The sequence below is a fragment of the Falco rusticolus genome, chromosome 6, assembly GCF_015220075.1.
Source record: "Falco rusticolus isolate bFalRus1 chromosome 6, bFalRus1.pri, whole genome shotgun sequence".
NCBI lineage: Eukaryota > Metazoa > Chordata > Aves > Falconiformes > Falconidae > Falco > Falco rusticolus.
In genome coordinates this window covers 69807502-69823834 of record NC_051192.1, presented here as the reverse complement: position 1 = coordinate 69823834, position 16333 = coordinate 69807502, and the positions used below count along the sequence as shown (strand labels likewise).

Below are 16333 nucleotides of genomic sequence, written 5' to 3'. Positions count from 1 at the left end.
CCTCAATTACCTGCTATATTAATTGATGCTAATTTGCTGCTTATGGACTGAAACACTATATGAATCCTAAATATTATGAGGTGACCTTTAACATTCTTTCCCCTAAGAAAATCTCAGTAAAATAAATAGGGCTCTTTCTACGGGGAAGATAGGTTTGTCTATTCACAGATGAAGTCACTCGGAGTCTTTTCAAGTACTATGACAGAGATGTAATTTTCAAAAGTTATAATTTATAATCTCTTTTTTTTTTTTTTTTTTTTTTTTTTTTCAAATATAAGATTGCTTTCCGTGGTAGAGCAAAGTGCTTGGAGAGGCAGGTGAGGTAAATTTTGAACCTAAAGTTACACTATATTTACTGTGAACAATTTAGTTCACGAGTGCAAGAATAGAAACACACTGCTCCTTTATTATGCAAGGCAATACCTATGAGTAGCATAGCTTAAAAATTGATGCTGCTTCTTTTCTTCATAAACTGGGGAAATTTCATGCTGCTCACTACAAATCACAGCACTACAGCCACATTAAGGTGACCTACAAATTATTTTCTTTCAAAAACTCTGATTGCCCACTGCAGCACCTTCCAGAATTGTGGCAGGACTAGCACTGAATCAACCTCATTAAGGTAACTAATCTGGCTGAAAACTAAATGCTGTTTTTTCTGTGGGGCTACCCAGTGTCCTGATTTGGTTTACCATTTGCTACACGAATGTTTAAGCCAGCCCAAGGAAAGCAAGAGAAACACACAGCAGTGAAAGAGTGGGGGTCAGGACCATACCTTTTTGCAGACATCCATTTTGTAGTCAGTTTGACATTATCATGGGATCCAATATAACAGACATAATTTTGATGTCTGTCAGGAGTAACAGTCATGAGAATAACGGTCTTTTTTTCTAAAAATATATTTGACCTATAGATCATTCATTCTAGTAACTCATAAAGTTACTCAAATTCAACTGATCTGTTCAAATGTTGCCTGTTTGAGTGACTGTTTATTAAATTTATGTAACATTTATTTTCTTTGGGTTTTCTTTCTTTACTGAATGATCTAAGATTTACACAAAAAGCATTCAGAATTTGATTTCTATTTCACCTTAAGATGACTTATGTTTTCTCATGTAACAGATCTGAACTACTTGTTCACTAGTTATTCTCTACCAAAACTGTTTATCTGATTTTTTCTCAAAATTTGCATATTAATTTAAGCATAAATATGATTCATAATTTACAAAAAATATCAGTAATTCATTTTCCTTTTGCTTACCCTAGTGCAACACATTGCTATAGTAATACTACAGATGAAGTTTTTTATTTCTCTATATTACCTAAACTGCATTTACTTATTTTATAGAAATGATAAAGCTGATTACTGTTTTCATCTCTCTAATATGTAAGCACATTGCAACATTAAACTTACTTGGTTTCTTCTTTCCCAAGCTTAACAGAAATAATCTCTATTAGTTTTAGGGAAGGACAGGGCACAGAAAAGAATGAGGAAAGACAGCTTTGTGTATTTTCAGGGAAAGGCCAAAATAGATGGGTTAGTTTTACATGTAGTTTTATGTTCACTCTTACAAATGACCAGTAAATCATCTATAGCAACAGCAAAAATGAAGATACGAAGGAGCTGAAATACAAACAGAAGTTTATGTTGTGTGGAACCAGCCTCAAATTTAAAGATTATAATAGATTTTTTTTCTGTGCCGTGAAAATATAATATTGTGTTCTTTCCTCTGTTAGCCATTTCTTGTGGACATCCTGGGGTACCTGCCAATGCAGTTCTTTCAGGAGACACATTTACATATGGCTCCGTAATTCACTATTCTTGCACAGCGGGTCGAAGCCTCATAGGAAATTCTACTAGGGAGTGCCAAGAAGATAGCCACTGGAGTGGGACTCTCCCTCACTGTTCAGGTACTTGTGCCAACCATCATCTGGGTGTTGCCTTGTAATTACATGAATAAGGCTATTCTCAAGCAAATTTTTGTCTACAGTCAGATATTTATTTTGTTTCTTCTCCAAGTATGTTTTAATTTCACCAGTAGACACTCAGCTGAATTATAGCCATTTATTGAAATATTCTCATATATTGCCTTGTTCTCTTTGTCATTACGTTGTAACTTTACTCATTATCTAGATGCTAGAGTTGTATACTGCAGTATATAGAAGCCAAAAACACTATTTAAAGCCTGATGGAGTTCTGCTTATAAAGGATGCATGTATTAAATCTTGTTTTTATTAATTGTGTAAACAAAGATTGTCACATAGGAAAGTATTGATTAAAAAACACCACAGATAAGGTACTAGACGGTAAACTTTATACATTATGTTCCTCTTTTCACTTAAAGAAACACTCTTTCTTATTGCCACAATGTGCAAATGCCATCAACCTCTGCAATGTTTTCGGTGCTGTCAGGAAGTGCAGGAACAGTTTGTTCTCCTCTAGTCTAAGTATGCAAGTTTAGAAGAAGGCATAAAATATTACACAATTTTATTGAAGTGAAGAGCCCAGGCAAGAATTGGCTGCTAAGGACATCATCCACAGTGTATTAGTAAGTTCTGTAAGGGAAGCAAGTCTACACACTTTGGTATATAAGAAAACAAATACCTGACATGTTTAAGAAGAAGATTTCCTAATGAGAAAATTATTCCATAATTCCACATTCTAGAACCTTCTTATAACTTTCCCTCAGCTCTTGGATGTGCCTACTGTTGGGCTGATCTGATTCAGTGTCGTTCAATTCAGATTTGAGCTAATTTAAATAGGTGTAAGGTATTTAAATTCTCTACTTTGAAAAAGCTGTAATAAGTGTTCATTGAAAATGGTCCATTCATGAGCTGATTCTGCAAAGATGCCAAGCACAATTTGAAACATTGAGGAAAGGAAGTGAATTTTAATCACTGTTTCTTTTCTGTTCTTTGCTGCTAAAGGAGGAAAGATTTTGCTTAGAGTCTTACTACACCATGAGATCTCACTGTCATCGTTGTTTCTATGCCTAGACCTGAAAGGAATCTCTGCAAGACAATCACATGTATAGTTTCCCCACAGAACTGGCCTTTTCTTGCTTATCTTAAGCCAACATTTATGTCACTTTCATCTTTCAATCCAGTATAAAATACCAGATATGAGATTGCACCAAGATTAAAATTTTTAAGGTCAGAGTCCTCTAGTGCTGTTACCCAACATTTTCCACCACAAGAGAAATTCTGTTGCTAGTGGAAACAAATTTTAATTGCTAATAATTGAGACTCTTCAGATATCAGTCATGAATGTGATAGTATTTTTATAGACTTATAATTTTTAAAACATTAAAGACCACTGTAGTCATCTCCTATAATGGGGAATGCATGTCTAGTGTAACCAAAACATTGTTACTGAAGCAGAATTTAATATAAGTTTGAACATATGACATCTTGAGAGCAAGGTGTTTCCCTAGGAAAATAAGAAATCTATCTCTGTGATCTCAGTTAAAAAAACAAACCAAAACTCCAAAACAAATAGACAAAAAGCCTAAAAAGGTGTCTCATTCCTCTGAGACGTTTATATTTCTTAAAGTAGCTACACTTTTCACGTTAGGTATTCAGGAAGTTACTTCATTAAAAAACCAACAACTTTATGAATATTTTGTATTCATAATGTCAGGAAAAGACTGATTGTGCCCAGGACAACTGAGACAGCTAATTATTTTATACTAAAGGGACATGAAAAACAGTCCCAATACAACACTTGAAATCTGTAGTCTGTTGCTGCATGGGGTTTCTTTCTTTATTATGTATTAATATATGTTTGAATGAATGATGGTATAAGTGTAATCTCAGGGTTTGTTGTCACCTGGGAACTGTTGCAGTGATGGGACACGTATCTTATGGGTTAAGTGATAGTTGAGATTTTTAAGATGACTCACTCATTTTTCAGTAATGGATATGTAGTCTTCTACATTGCTAAATAAAAAAGGGTCTAGACCTTCATAATGCTGTAACTGCCTTTGTCTGTATCCTTTGGCTATAAACTTGCATGACTCCAGTTTAAAGTTTCTCCAAGGCAAAACTCGGCATGTCCAAGAAAAAACAATTTGGTCATTCATGTGGAATAATTCCTTCAGCAAACTCCCAAAGGAAAGTGAGAATTTTAGAATCATAGATCCTCTGCTCTGAACAATTCCTGCAGTCTTTGTATTCACAAGCTAAAGTACGTGCCACATAGCTGTTTCATGCTGTAAATATGTCACAGTGATAGCGTGAATCACAGCCGTCATGTTATTTCACACATTTTAAGCAGACAAAAAAGTCTATGAAATAGTAATGTCTTGGGGTGAAGGGAAACAGATGGCATCCAGAGGCCACATCTGGACTGCTGATTGAACAGTGCCAGGGCACAGGTCATGGGTGCTAGTACTTATGAGACCATTGTACTCTTAGAATTGTCCCCAGAATGGTTTTGACCCATCCCAACTAGCATTCCATCAAACAATGCTCAAATGCTTTACAAGTTAGAGTGTGCTGGAGATCATTCTCAACAGCCACTTCAGATCCAGCCACTCTGTTTTGGAGAGTGAGTTTAATGGTATAGGTATGGACAGAATATACCAGCTGGCTTCAAGACACACTGCTTACAAGCATGTATCCAGACAAGAAAATCTTGGTACAAATTCTGCAGGGCAGGGTGACAAAGGCAATCTATCCTAGAAGAAGCTTACCTAAGTAAAGTGGACACAACCAAAGCCCACAAGTTAGCCTTGAATTCAGGAACTGTGTCTTGGTGTCCTTTTATGAGGAAGCATGATTGTATCCAAAGTGTCTGTCTTGAACTTGCTATACTGAAAACCTTATGCCCCACACATAGTCATACTTTGTGACTTTAGAAAATTTTCATTTCTGAAATAAAATTTTGAGTTTTCTCAATGTCTTACTATTGTTATTCCTTTGTCCTTCATCTGAGAGGTATGCTTATGATGAAAAACTAATGTAAGAAGACACAAACTTCAACCTATGAAATTATTTACACATATTTTGAAAAAAAACCATGAACCATAGTTTTAATAGAAATTCAGTCTAGATGTGTAACGTAAAAATTAAGAACAAACAATTATGACCCACAATATGAAGCACAATTTAGACACAGAGGGATCTAGGAGAGATAACATTTTATGCCAAAATTTAAAATAATTTTTTGATATTGAGACCATACCTCTTTGACATTCTTTGGTAGCATTTCCTGTAGTGGCTGCTTTATCTGATAAGGCAGTTGACTGGTTCATCAGATGTATGAGGACATGGTTGAGAGGTCTGTTTTGCAGCACTTTCTTTCTCTTCTAAAATTGTAACCAATACTTGCATAGGAATTTAAAGAATAAGGAAAACTATGAGGTGTCCTTTTCATTCTTGACAGGCACAGGTACCCTTTAGTCTCTCCTGTGGGTATACGTTATTTCAAACATGTTTCTTAAGAAACTCAAATATGGTTCTTTTCACTCTTGCTGTTATCTAATTTTTGTTATTAGATGTTATTACTAGCAGAGAAGTTGAACTATAAAATACAATGTACAGAAAACTATGTCAAAGGGACAACAAATTTGTTGAACTGACAGAAAATAACAGGGGTGCTTCCTGTGTTCACAATTAGATTTTATCTTTTATTTATATCACATTCTATGCTTAGGTCTATATAGTTCTGAGGTAAGAAGCAGACTAAAAAGACATGCTATTTTCATCTTTGGCTTTGTTTTCATGCCCTTGCATTGGTTGCAGTTAGTAGTACTAGTTACAAGATAGTGTCTTCAGTACCACTACGTTTTCACATAATGTCTCTGCCAATATTTCTGCTCCATTGTGTTTTATAGGAAATAATCCTGGCTATTGCGATGATCCAGGAGTACCAGCCCATGGGTCTAGACTAGGGGATGAGTTCAAAATAAAAAGTCTGCTACGTTTCTCATGTGAAATGGGTTATCAGCTGAGAGGATCTGCAGAACGAACATGCCTGCTCAATGGTTCCTGGTCAGGTATACAGCCTGTGTGTGAAGGTAGGTATTGATAACACTGGCATTTGTAACACCATTGAATGACATTTACTAATGACATTTTATTCTTTAATTAAAAAGAAATGCTGTGCCAGAAATGTGCTTTCATATTGCTCTGCATAAAATTGATATAAAAGAGTTTGCAAGCAGTTCATGTTTTGCTCAAAAACCTAAATCCAAACTGGTAAAATTTTGAACTATATATTTATAAGACTGAGAAAATAATTCTGGTTAAACAACCATTCAGTCTGAAAATAGAGAACAGACACCTGAGCTAAATGCAAAATTCTACAAATGCTTCTGATAGAAGATAGTAAAATGGAATGACGAATAAATTTGTCATCCATCTTCTAACAAAATATTTTCATCTTCTCTTTCTATGTAATGTCTATGCATCAAGAACTTAACAGATGATAAAATAATATTGTATATTTAACTAAGTATAAATTAATGTATATTTCTCCACATAAGTTAGACTGTGTTTTTATAAGATACACTATTTTTATGCTAGCTCTTTCAGAAAAAATGCAACAGGCAATATTTCTGGAAATCACATTTTAGAATAAAAGTATAATAAAGAATTTTTACACTTTTTTCACTGTCAGAATTGGAAAGCAGTAATGAAAGACTTTAGATTCAGTTTTTAAATTACTTCTTTTTTTTCAAGAATGTTTGAAAAGTTGCTTTTTCTCATTGACTGGAGTTGATGGATTCTGTTGTATATGTTGTCTGCTAGACTAAATGACAAAATGGAAGATAGGACAAAATAGTTCTAACAAATCCATTATATTTTTTCACCTAGGCATTTTATCACAGTATCCTTACCTAACAATTGTTATTTTGCAGTATTCTTCAGTACAGACTAGTCTTCTGTCAGTGTAGATATCATCATAACTGTATGAAAATGGCAATGGGCACAGAATCGGTTTTTTCAGCAGACAATTGAAGTTTTACAATGCCCTTTCTTCTTCCCTTGCATGAAGACACTTAGTAGGACAGCAACACTCAGTGGCAATTAGCAGAGTTTGGAATACCACTGGTTTTTGTTTCTTTATATTTTGTTCAACCTTCTGTTTTCAGGAAGAAATTAAAACACCACACATAAACTAAGAAGAAACCCCTTTCCTTCAGTTTTTCTCTTCTCCTTCAGCTGTTTCCTGTTTAGTATAAATAAGGATTAGGAAGGGAATACCTTTTCACCCCTACAAGTTCAAGTTCCAACCTACTGAATTTTTCTCTTCAGTTTAAAATAAATTTTTATACGTATAAAGTGAATAAAGCTTCATTAAAACAAAGTCTTTTAGGTATTATTCCAAACATCAGTAATACTCAGAGTAATTTTTCATTGACAAATTGTGTTTATTTTAATGAATCCCGTAATCTATAATTGTTAGATTTGAACTAAGCATCTGCAGACTTGTCTTCACATAAATTCCATAGATATATTTAGCCTTAATGAATGCATCCAAGCTTTCCTAGTTCATCTCAATGTTGTACTTTGTCCAGTGTCTGCACATGGTCTTTAATTTGTTTTATTAGTATTATCACAGAATCATAGAATTGTTTGGGTTCAAAGGGACCTTTAAAGACAACCTATTCCACCATCCCTGCCATGACCAGGCACACATTCCAGTGGATTAGGTTGCTCAAAGCCCCACCCAGCCTGACCCTGAACACTTCCAGGGATGGGGCACACGCAGCTTCTCTGGGCAACCTGTTCCAGGCTATCACCACATGCATGGTAAATAATTTCATACTTATGTAATCTAAATCTACCCACTTTCAGTTTAAAACTGTTACCCTTGTTCTTTCACTACAGACCTTGGTTAAAAGTCTCTCTCCATCTTTCTTATAACCCCCCTTTAAGTATTGACAGGCCACAATAAGGTCTCCAAGAAGCCTTCTTTTCTCCAAGCTGAGCAACCAGCTTTCTCAGACTTTCTTCAGAGGAGAGGTGTTCCAGACCTCTAATCTTGTTTGTGACCCTCCGTTGAACCCCCTGTAACAGGTCCATGCCTTTCCTGTGCTGGGAGCCCCAGAGCTGGATGCAGTACTCCAGGTGGGCTCTCATAAGAGTGGAATAGAGGGGGAGAATCATCTCCATCGACCTGCTGACCATGCTTTCTTTTATGCAGTTCAGGGTATGATTATCACAGGAATTCCTCCAGTTCTTTAAGGAAAACAACAGCAGAGACAAACTAATGTGTAGTGACTGTAGGTCCCTGTTCTCTGTCCCCACTGCACCACTCATAGAGCAGGTAGTGGAGCCTGAAATGAAAGAATGAAATTAAGCCTGGGAAAGAGAGAAGAAAGGTGTTTTTTTAATGTTTGTCTTTTTGTCCCTATAGAAAGCATTTAAATTAGCAATGAATTAAAGGAATTGTCCCCAGGTTGAGTCTGTTTTGCCCACAATGGTAATTGGTAAGCAATTCCCCTGTCTATCTCAACCCATGAGCTTTGTCATCCTTCCCACTGAGAAGGGGCAGTGAGTGAGAGGCTGGGCTCATAGTGTCATAGTTTAGTGGCAATGAAGTACCACACAGCTGCTCTCTCCCTCCCTCCCTCCTTACCAGGATGAGGACCAGAATCGGAAAAAAGGTAAAACTCAAGGGTTGAGATAACAACAATTCAATAATTGAAATGATGATGATGATGAAGAAGAAGATGACAGAGAAGGGGAGATTAATAAAGTCCAAAGGGAAGGAAAGAAACCCAAGTGATGTACAATACAATTGCTCACCACCCACTGATTGAAGCCTAGCCAGTCCCTGAGCAGCAATCGGTGCCTATGGGCCAACTCCCCCCAGTTTATATATTCAGCATGACATTCTATGGTATACAATACCCTTTGCCTAGTTTGAGTCAGCTGTCCTGGCTGTGTTCCCTCACAGCCTTCTCACTGGCAGGTCCCAAGCAACTGAAAAGTCCTTGACTTAGTATAAACACTACTTAGCAACAACTAGAAGCAGCAGTATGTTATCAACATTATTCTCATCCTAAATTCAAAAATCCAAAACACAGCATTGTACCAGCTACTGAGGAAAAAAAAAAAAGAAAAAGAAAAAAAAAAAACCAACAAAACTCTATCCCAGCCAAAACCAGGACAATTTTCCCCCCACACACCCTTATTCCATGCCATTCACATCATGCTACACTTTTGAATACATCATCACCTTCCCTGTCTTTTGATATAAACACACAGGTATCATTCCCTTAGTCTAAGGACTATTGAGTTCATTTAATCCATGACTTTGAGCTCCATTGGTCATAACAGTCTTTTAATGCAGGAAAGATATTGTGAGGTGTTGGATTGTTGCATCTTGAAGTCAGTTCTGGTTCCATCACTGCTGTGTTGATCTGGTTTCATTAAAGTTTGTTCTTTGTTGATATGGCAGTCAGAAGAGAGTCAGGTTCAGATCTTCAAATACAGAATGGCAGAGACAGGTGCCACAAGGTGCCCAGTGCGCTCCTGGGCATATAGAAGTGACAATATACAATGTTGTATAGCAGTTAACATCACACAGTTTGATTCATTGGCTATTTTCATCCAAAATCAAATCCCCTTGAGGCACACATTGAAATTCCCCATCCTTCCACATTACCCACGAAGTACACCCAGGTCCTTGAGCAAAAGCAATCCCACGAATGAGTTTGACTTTACCTGAGGCATGAATAACCCAGACTGTTTTCCCCAGCATATTTTTAAGGTGCACTACAGGAACTTTATCCCCCTCTGCAGTACATAAAAGCTTTGATTGGGTGGGGCCATCTTGGATGGCAGATCCTCTAGTGTTGACTAACCAGGTGGCTTTTGCTAAATGTGTATTCCAGTGTTTGAAAGTCGCAGCACCCATTGCTCTCAGTGTAGTCTTTAACAGTCCATTACATTGTCTGATTTTCCCAGAGGCTGGTGCATGATAGGTGGTGTGATATACCCACTCAATGCCATGCTCTTTGGTCCAGGTGTCTCTGAGGCTGTTGTGGAAATGAGTCCCGTTGTCAGATTCAGCCCTTTCTGGGGTAGCATGTCACTGTAAGGCTTGCTTTTCAAGGCCCAAGATAGTGTTCCAGGCAGTGATATGGGGCACAGGATATGTTTCCAGCCATCCAGTGGTTGTTTCCACCACTGTAAGCACGTGTCGCTTGCCTTGGCAGGTTTGTGGGAGTGTGATATAATCAATCTGCCAGGCCTCCTCATATTTATATTTTAGCCATTGTCCACCATACCAGAGAGGCTTTAACCACTTGGCTTGCTTAATTGCAGTGCATGTTTCACATTCATGGATAAGCTGTGCAATAGTGTACATGGTCATGGGCGCATCTGTGTGTTGGGCCTGAGGTGTCATGGACCCACCAAGATATACATACTTTACTCCTATGTTACCAACTGAAATCTACCCAAACCACTGCAATCCTAGCAGCCTCATCCACCTGCTGGTTGTTTTGATGTTCTTCAGTGGCCTGACTTGGGTACACGAGCATATAGAATATGCTCAAGAATATACCTATTAAACATTTTCTTAGTGGAACTTGCTATAGCTTTGTTAAAAGATGGGCTATTGACTTTTTTTTTTTTTTTCCCTAGTTAGTCAGCTGTCATGGATGGAAATACTGATATTTTGTTAAAAACTTTTCTTTACAGCTGTATCTTGTGGGAACCCTGGAACCCCAGCCAATGGCATGATAATATACACTGATGGAATATTATTCTCCAGCTCAGTCATTTATGCCTGCTGGGAAGGTTACAAAACTTCAGGGCTAACTACTAGACATTGTACTGCTAATGGGACATGGACTGGCACTGCTCCAGACTGCACAGGTCAGAAATAAACTTTTTTCCTCTATAGCTTTAAAGTAGTAAGTCATCCAGGCTTCCTACTGAAAATGATTATTTTATTAGGTAACACATTTCCCTGCCATTCATCTGTTTTATAATACGTGAATATTTTATGTATCTAAAGGTATGTGCTATTTTAATACATGCTAGATGTTTCCAGAACCATCTTTTTAAGATGGATACATAGGTAACTTTATTGTATGTGTTTAACTCATGAATGTCAATATTGAAAAAATGTTATTCCTAAGAATAGATGTTCCTATACAGTTTCTTTTTTTTTCTTTTTTTTTTAATTTCTCTTTTTTTTTTTTTTTTTTTTCTGCTTATGCACAGAAGATGAAGTTCTGGTACTTCTAGATCAGATTTTACCTAATTGGGTACATTACTGTGCTAGTTTTTATCATGAGCCAAATGAGTCAGGTCTGACTGATAACCATTCTGCTAAGGACCAAGAATCAGGGAGCAGTGAGATCAGGATGCTCTGTCAGGGAAAGCGAGCAGGGAGCAGACGAATGCTGCAGGACCAGTGGCCTTACTGACATGGGCAGACCCACAATACCTCAGTACAGTGATACACAAAAGAGAGAGGAATTTCATAACTGCTGGAATTGCCTTGCACCATCAACATTAGGCATAATGTGACCAAGATCCCAGTATGAAGGAAGGAAAAGTCCTGTCAAAACTACTACTAACGTAACAGTCTGCAGTAGCAGTAGGGTATACCAGCTTACACTGGTGTATTTAAAGAATACAATATTTGGCCCATGCTATTGCAGTGCTTCAAAAATACAAGTTTTTAGCTAAAAATTAAAGATTATGTTTTTGGTTTTATGTGATATATATTGATCAAAATTTTTCTTGTTTTGTACACTGAAAAAAGGACATCAGCTATGCATAGTTCAGTGTTTCATTACATGTTTATTGAAAAAAATTCCTTTTTTTTCTTTTCCTCACTAGTGATCAGCTGTGGAGATCCAGGTGCATTAGCAAATGGCATTCAGTTTGGAAATGATTTTACCTTTAATAAGACAGTCAGCTACCAATGCAATCCAGGATACTTGATGGAGCCTGCTGGTTCATCTACCATGCGTTGTATAAAAGACAGCACTTGGAACCAGAGTAAACCAATATGCAAAGGTGTGCTTTTGGACTTAAATACTTTACAAATACTGTTTTAATACTATATGTTTAATTCAGTAATCAGTGTCTGTATTTATAAAAAAAATCAAAGCTTGTTCTGGGACATTTGTCATGCAAATTCCACAAAGATGTTTAGATAAGTATTTGTGTAACATTTGTATTTATTTGGCACATATGTTGCAGTATAATATCAGTCAGAATAGTGACATGAATAACTGCAGTACAAATAAATCACTCTGCAGTTAAGACTATCATAGTGCTCAGTTAAAAATGCTAGGAACAAAGTACTTATTTTCCTTTTTGGCCCTTTACCTTGGATTAGATGTCCAAAATTCTGTAAAGGGATCCTTTCTATAAAAGATTTCCTTGTTGCAGTGGTGTAGTCATCACAAATAGCCAAAAAAGATGCTTCACTAATAGCTGATTACAAGTCCTAACATAAAGGTCATAATGGGAATGAGGCTGAAAGGCAAATAAGGCAGCCTGATGAACATTGTTAGCACTACTACAGCAGCTCAGAAAATAAATTTAACCGCCTAGGGCATCTTATGCTTATAAAAGGACTAGACTGCCAACTCATCTAGCACAGCTTTAAAATAATGTTTAAGTCTAGCCTACTAATTAAATTTTGCCATATCAGTTCAACTGACTGCATCTTCTCTTGTAAAAATCACTGGCTGAATGATTTTATGCTCGTGCTTTTTGTTGAAAGAATTGATGTGTAAATGTAAACTTGGTCATTCCAGATTTCGTCATTTTAGGCACTCTTTAAGAATCTGGAAATGGTATTTTTAGTCTTAGCCACTAATTGCCAGTAAAGTCAATGTCCATTGTGTGCTGAAAGTCTTAGAAAATGAGCAGGTGAATGAACAAAGTGATAATGTGTGAACAAAGTGATGCTGAGGGCCTTAAATAGTGCTGCAAAATTAGTTTAAAATTAAGTGTGAATACTTAGAACTGCAGAATCATAGAAACATATATATTGAAATATATCATATTTATTGGAAACTTTAACCTAGCTCAGTAGCCTGTTGCCAACAATGATCAGTAATGAATATGCAGGGAAGAGATCAGAGCTAGGTAAGCTATATATTCTTCCGGCTTCCAGCAGCCTACAGCTCAGGGACTTCCTGAACCTAGAGGTGGTATTTTTGTATTTAAATTGGTTTTCTGTCTATTATAGGCTGCTTTTTCAACACAGGAATGCTTTGTTGGAACTAAACAGAATAAATTGTATTTTTTCTCTCAAAAGTATGAGTAGATATTATGCCGCATTTTCCTAAACCCTATAAAGCCCTGAAATAATAACTTTCTTTTTGTGACACAGCTATTACCTGTGGCCCCCCTCCACCAGTACTCTATGGGAAAGTGGAAGGATCCGATTATCGCTGGGGTGCCAGTGTCAGTTACAGCTGTGCAGAAGGCTATCAGCTATCTAACACAGCTATTCTCTCCTGTGAGGGTCGAGGAGTTTGGCGGGGAGACATCCCACAATGTTTGCGTAAGTTTTCAGGGAACAGTTGTGTCGGGCTTCACCAAAACTACAATCAGTTCTCTTGGCCTACAGTCAGTTTCTCACAGTTTAAAAAGGACTTAGCTAGATGAGGTAATATGTGGTCTACTGCAGGATTCTCCCTTCTTCTTCCAAAAAGCATACCTTGTGAAATTGAGTGGTTGTGCCCATTTGTCTTCTTCCTTTCCCCAAAAGTAATCTCCATCTCTTACTACCTGGTTGGAGTGATCATCATTCCCCTTACTGATAATCTTTTTGAATGCTCTGAATTTGGCTTGTGGTGAGCCAGGTTAAAATTTTCCCTTACACTTCTCCTTTTTTTCTTTCCTCTTTCCATTTCCATTAACAGGTGAAAACAAATATCCTAACCCTAAGATCATAGCCTTGCTCTCCTTAAAAAATTATTTTTTCTTTCTTGAAAGCAAGTACATACCCTCATATTTTGTTTGTATTTGTTTTTCAACTTCCTCTAAATCTGTCAACGCATCTCTTTCAGTTCTTGAAATCTTGTCAGGACTCTGACAAACATTTTTCCTTTTACTTAATTAGGGCAAAAATTTCCAGCCTACACATCTGAGGGTGACTGATGTGAAAACTGGATACGCTTTGAAGCATTACCATATAGCGCTGTCTACTTTAAGATTACTTTGTAATCCAAATTCTAATCAGCATTTGTCTCAATTAAAAAGTCTATTTTTCCAGGTTAAGTTTTATGCTTATAGTAACAATAACAGTGACAATTAATTTTAAATTGCTGACAAGAATTTATCTGAGCTAGAATCCTACACAGTTAAATGAACATAGCATTGGCACTCAGTATGCCTGACTTGCACATAAAACAATATAGAATACTTCAGATGAAGCATGTGCAGTTTCTAATAGTTTTGTTTTCTTTCCTTTTTTATGTATTAGCTGTGTACTGTGGTGATCCTGGTACTCCAGCAGAAGGACGCCTCAATGGAAAAAGTTTCACCTACAGATCTGAAGTTAGCTTTCAGTGCAGACCACCTTTTATTCTTATAGGGTCTTCAAGAAGATTCTGTCAAGCAGATGGTACTTGGAGTGGAATTCAGCCAACATGCATTGGTAATAACTACCACTACTTATGCTGTTTGTGCTGAGAATATTCTCGATAAACTACTACACTACCATGAATCTAGCAATTAGATTTCCAAATATAGGAAATGTCTGTGTAATATAAAAATAAACAGAAATATGGTTATGTTTTGAATATAAAAATGCTAGTATAAACACAATCACATATGAAGTAATTTGTAAATGTACATGATTGCTTGTCTGCTGGAAATGCAGAATGTCACTAAGCGCAAGTGCATACGTTTGTTCTATCTATTTTTAGAATCTTTTAGATGCACAGAAGACTTGGGCAGCTTAAGGGCCAGATTCTGTCACTGCAGAGTTAAAAGTATTTGTCAGAATCAATCCTAAATCAGAAAGCTTTTTGGACTTTGTGGAAGTGGCTTGTACAGCTCAAAAGTATGAAATGTTCTGGGTGTGATGTTTGGAAATCCCAAAGAACTGCCAAGTACTATTAGTTTCTCCTTGCTAATGTGCAAGTGATAGGCTTTTAGCATCTTACGTAATCAGACTAACAGAGAAATGCTGGACACCTGTAATGCCCACAGACATCAGCATTTCATCCATCAATTGGGGTGACTTGCTAGAGAAAATTATTTTGTGTGTTATAATACAAAAAAATCCTCATTTATATTTCTAAACACACACATTCAAATATAGATTGTAGCCCATTTATGTATTTTGCTCTGGAGGAGATATTGGCTATGTGGAAGAGCTGGGGTGGGCATTCTGGGAAAAGATGTAAGCAAGTTTATTGAAAGCAGCCTGTATTTGTGAATTAAGACATTAACACTGAATACAGTTCTTTGATACAAATTCAAAACTCCTTTTGTCCACAATTTTTATGAACTGGGCAATATATCTTACTTCTATGTTTTGTAACAGAGGCAAGAAGGTTTACAGAAGCTAAATCTCGGGTCTATTGTGAAGAATTAAATTTGAAAATGCCATAATGATATTTCTATTTATATTTTACATAATATTATATAGAAGGAAATGAAAAATACTATGTCAAAGACATAAACTTTTATTTTACAGCACAGTGTTTATGTTATTGTAAAAAGAATAGTAGACCATCTGAAATATTTAGATACCATCATTAAGCAATTTGAAAATTAAGATCAGTGAACAATACCTAGAACTACACCTAGAAATACTATATGATGACAAATGATGCCAAGCTTTTCTGTTTCTAGAGGTTGATAATTTCCCTAAAATACTTTGAGAATTCTTCCTTTTTTCCCCACTGTTTCTTCAGATAAGACATATCTTTAAAAGTCAATTAAGCTTCATGGGTCTTATTAGGAATGGCATTCCAGCTGATGATAATTTGTAAAAGTTCTTGAACTGTTCAAGCAGCTCAAGGTTGGGAGTGTGCTTAGTTTTTATTCTCACACATCAACATATACTTAACTTTTGAAACCTTTGGTAAATATCAGTCTGGTTGAATTGCTATGCTCTGCTGATGGTCAACACTGAAAATGGAAGTTGACCAAGAGTGAGATCACATATTAAATTATTGTATATGATAAGTTCAATTTTCCCCTCTAAAGAAAACTAAAAATGGTTACAGATGAAATGTAGTCCCAAGTTGTGTTATTTGTAATGCAGTGTCAGCACAAAAGCAGGCTTAGTTGCCAAGAGGGAATCACATAATACAGGAAGATCCATCAGATCAAGTCCTGTACTGTCTACTTGGTGGATGTGACTGAGCAACACCAAAGAAAATAC

General features: G+C 36.5%; 1 protein-coding gene across 1 annotated transcript in view; it reads left to right on the top strand.

Moving 5' to 3' along the window:
• CSMD1 (CUB and Sushi multiple domains 1) overlaps positions 1–16333 on the top strand; it is a 1210601-nt gene that overhangs the window by 1166325 nt on the left and 27943 nt on the right. Inside the window, exons 56-61 of the mRNA XM_037392820.1 lie at positions 1738–1911; positions 5838–6020; positions 10660–10836; positions 11812–11991; positions 13322–13495; positions 14420–14593. Coding sequence (XP_037248717.1) covers positions 1738–1911; positions 5838–6020; positions 10660–10836; positions 11812–11991; positions 13322–13495; positions 14420–14593 — 1062 coding nt within the window. The remainder of the gene's footprint in view (positions 1–1737; positions 1912–5837; positions 6021–10659; positions 10837–11811; positions 11992–13321; positions 13496–14419; positions 14594–16333) is intronic.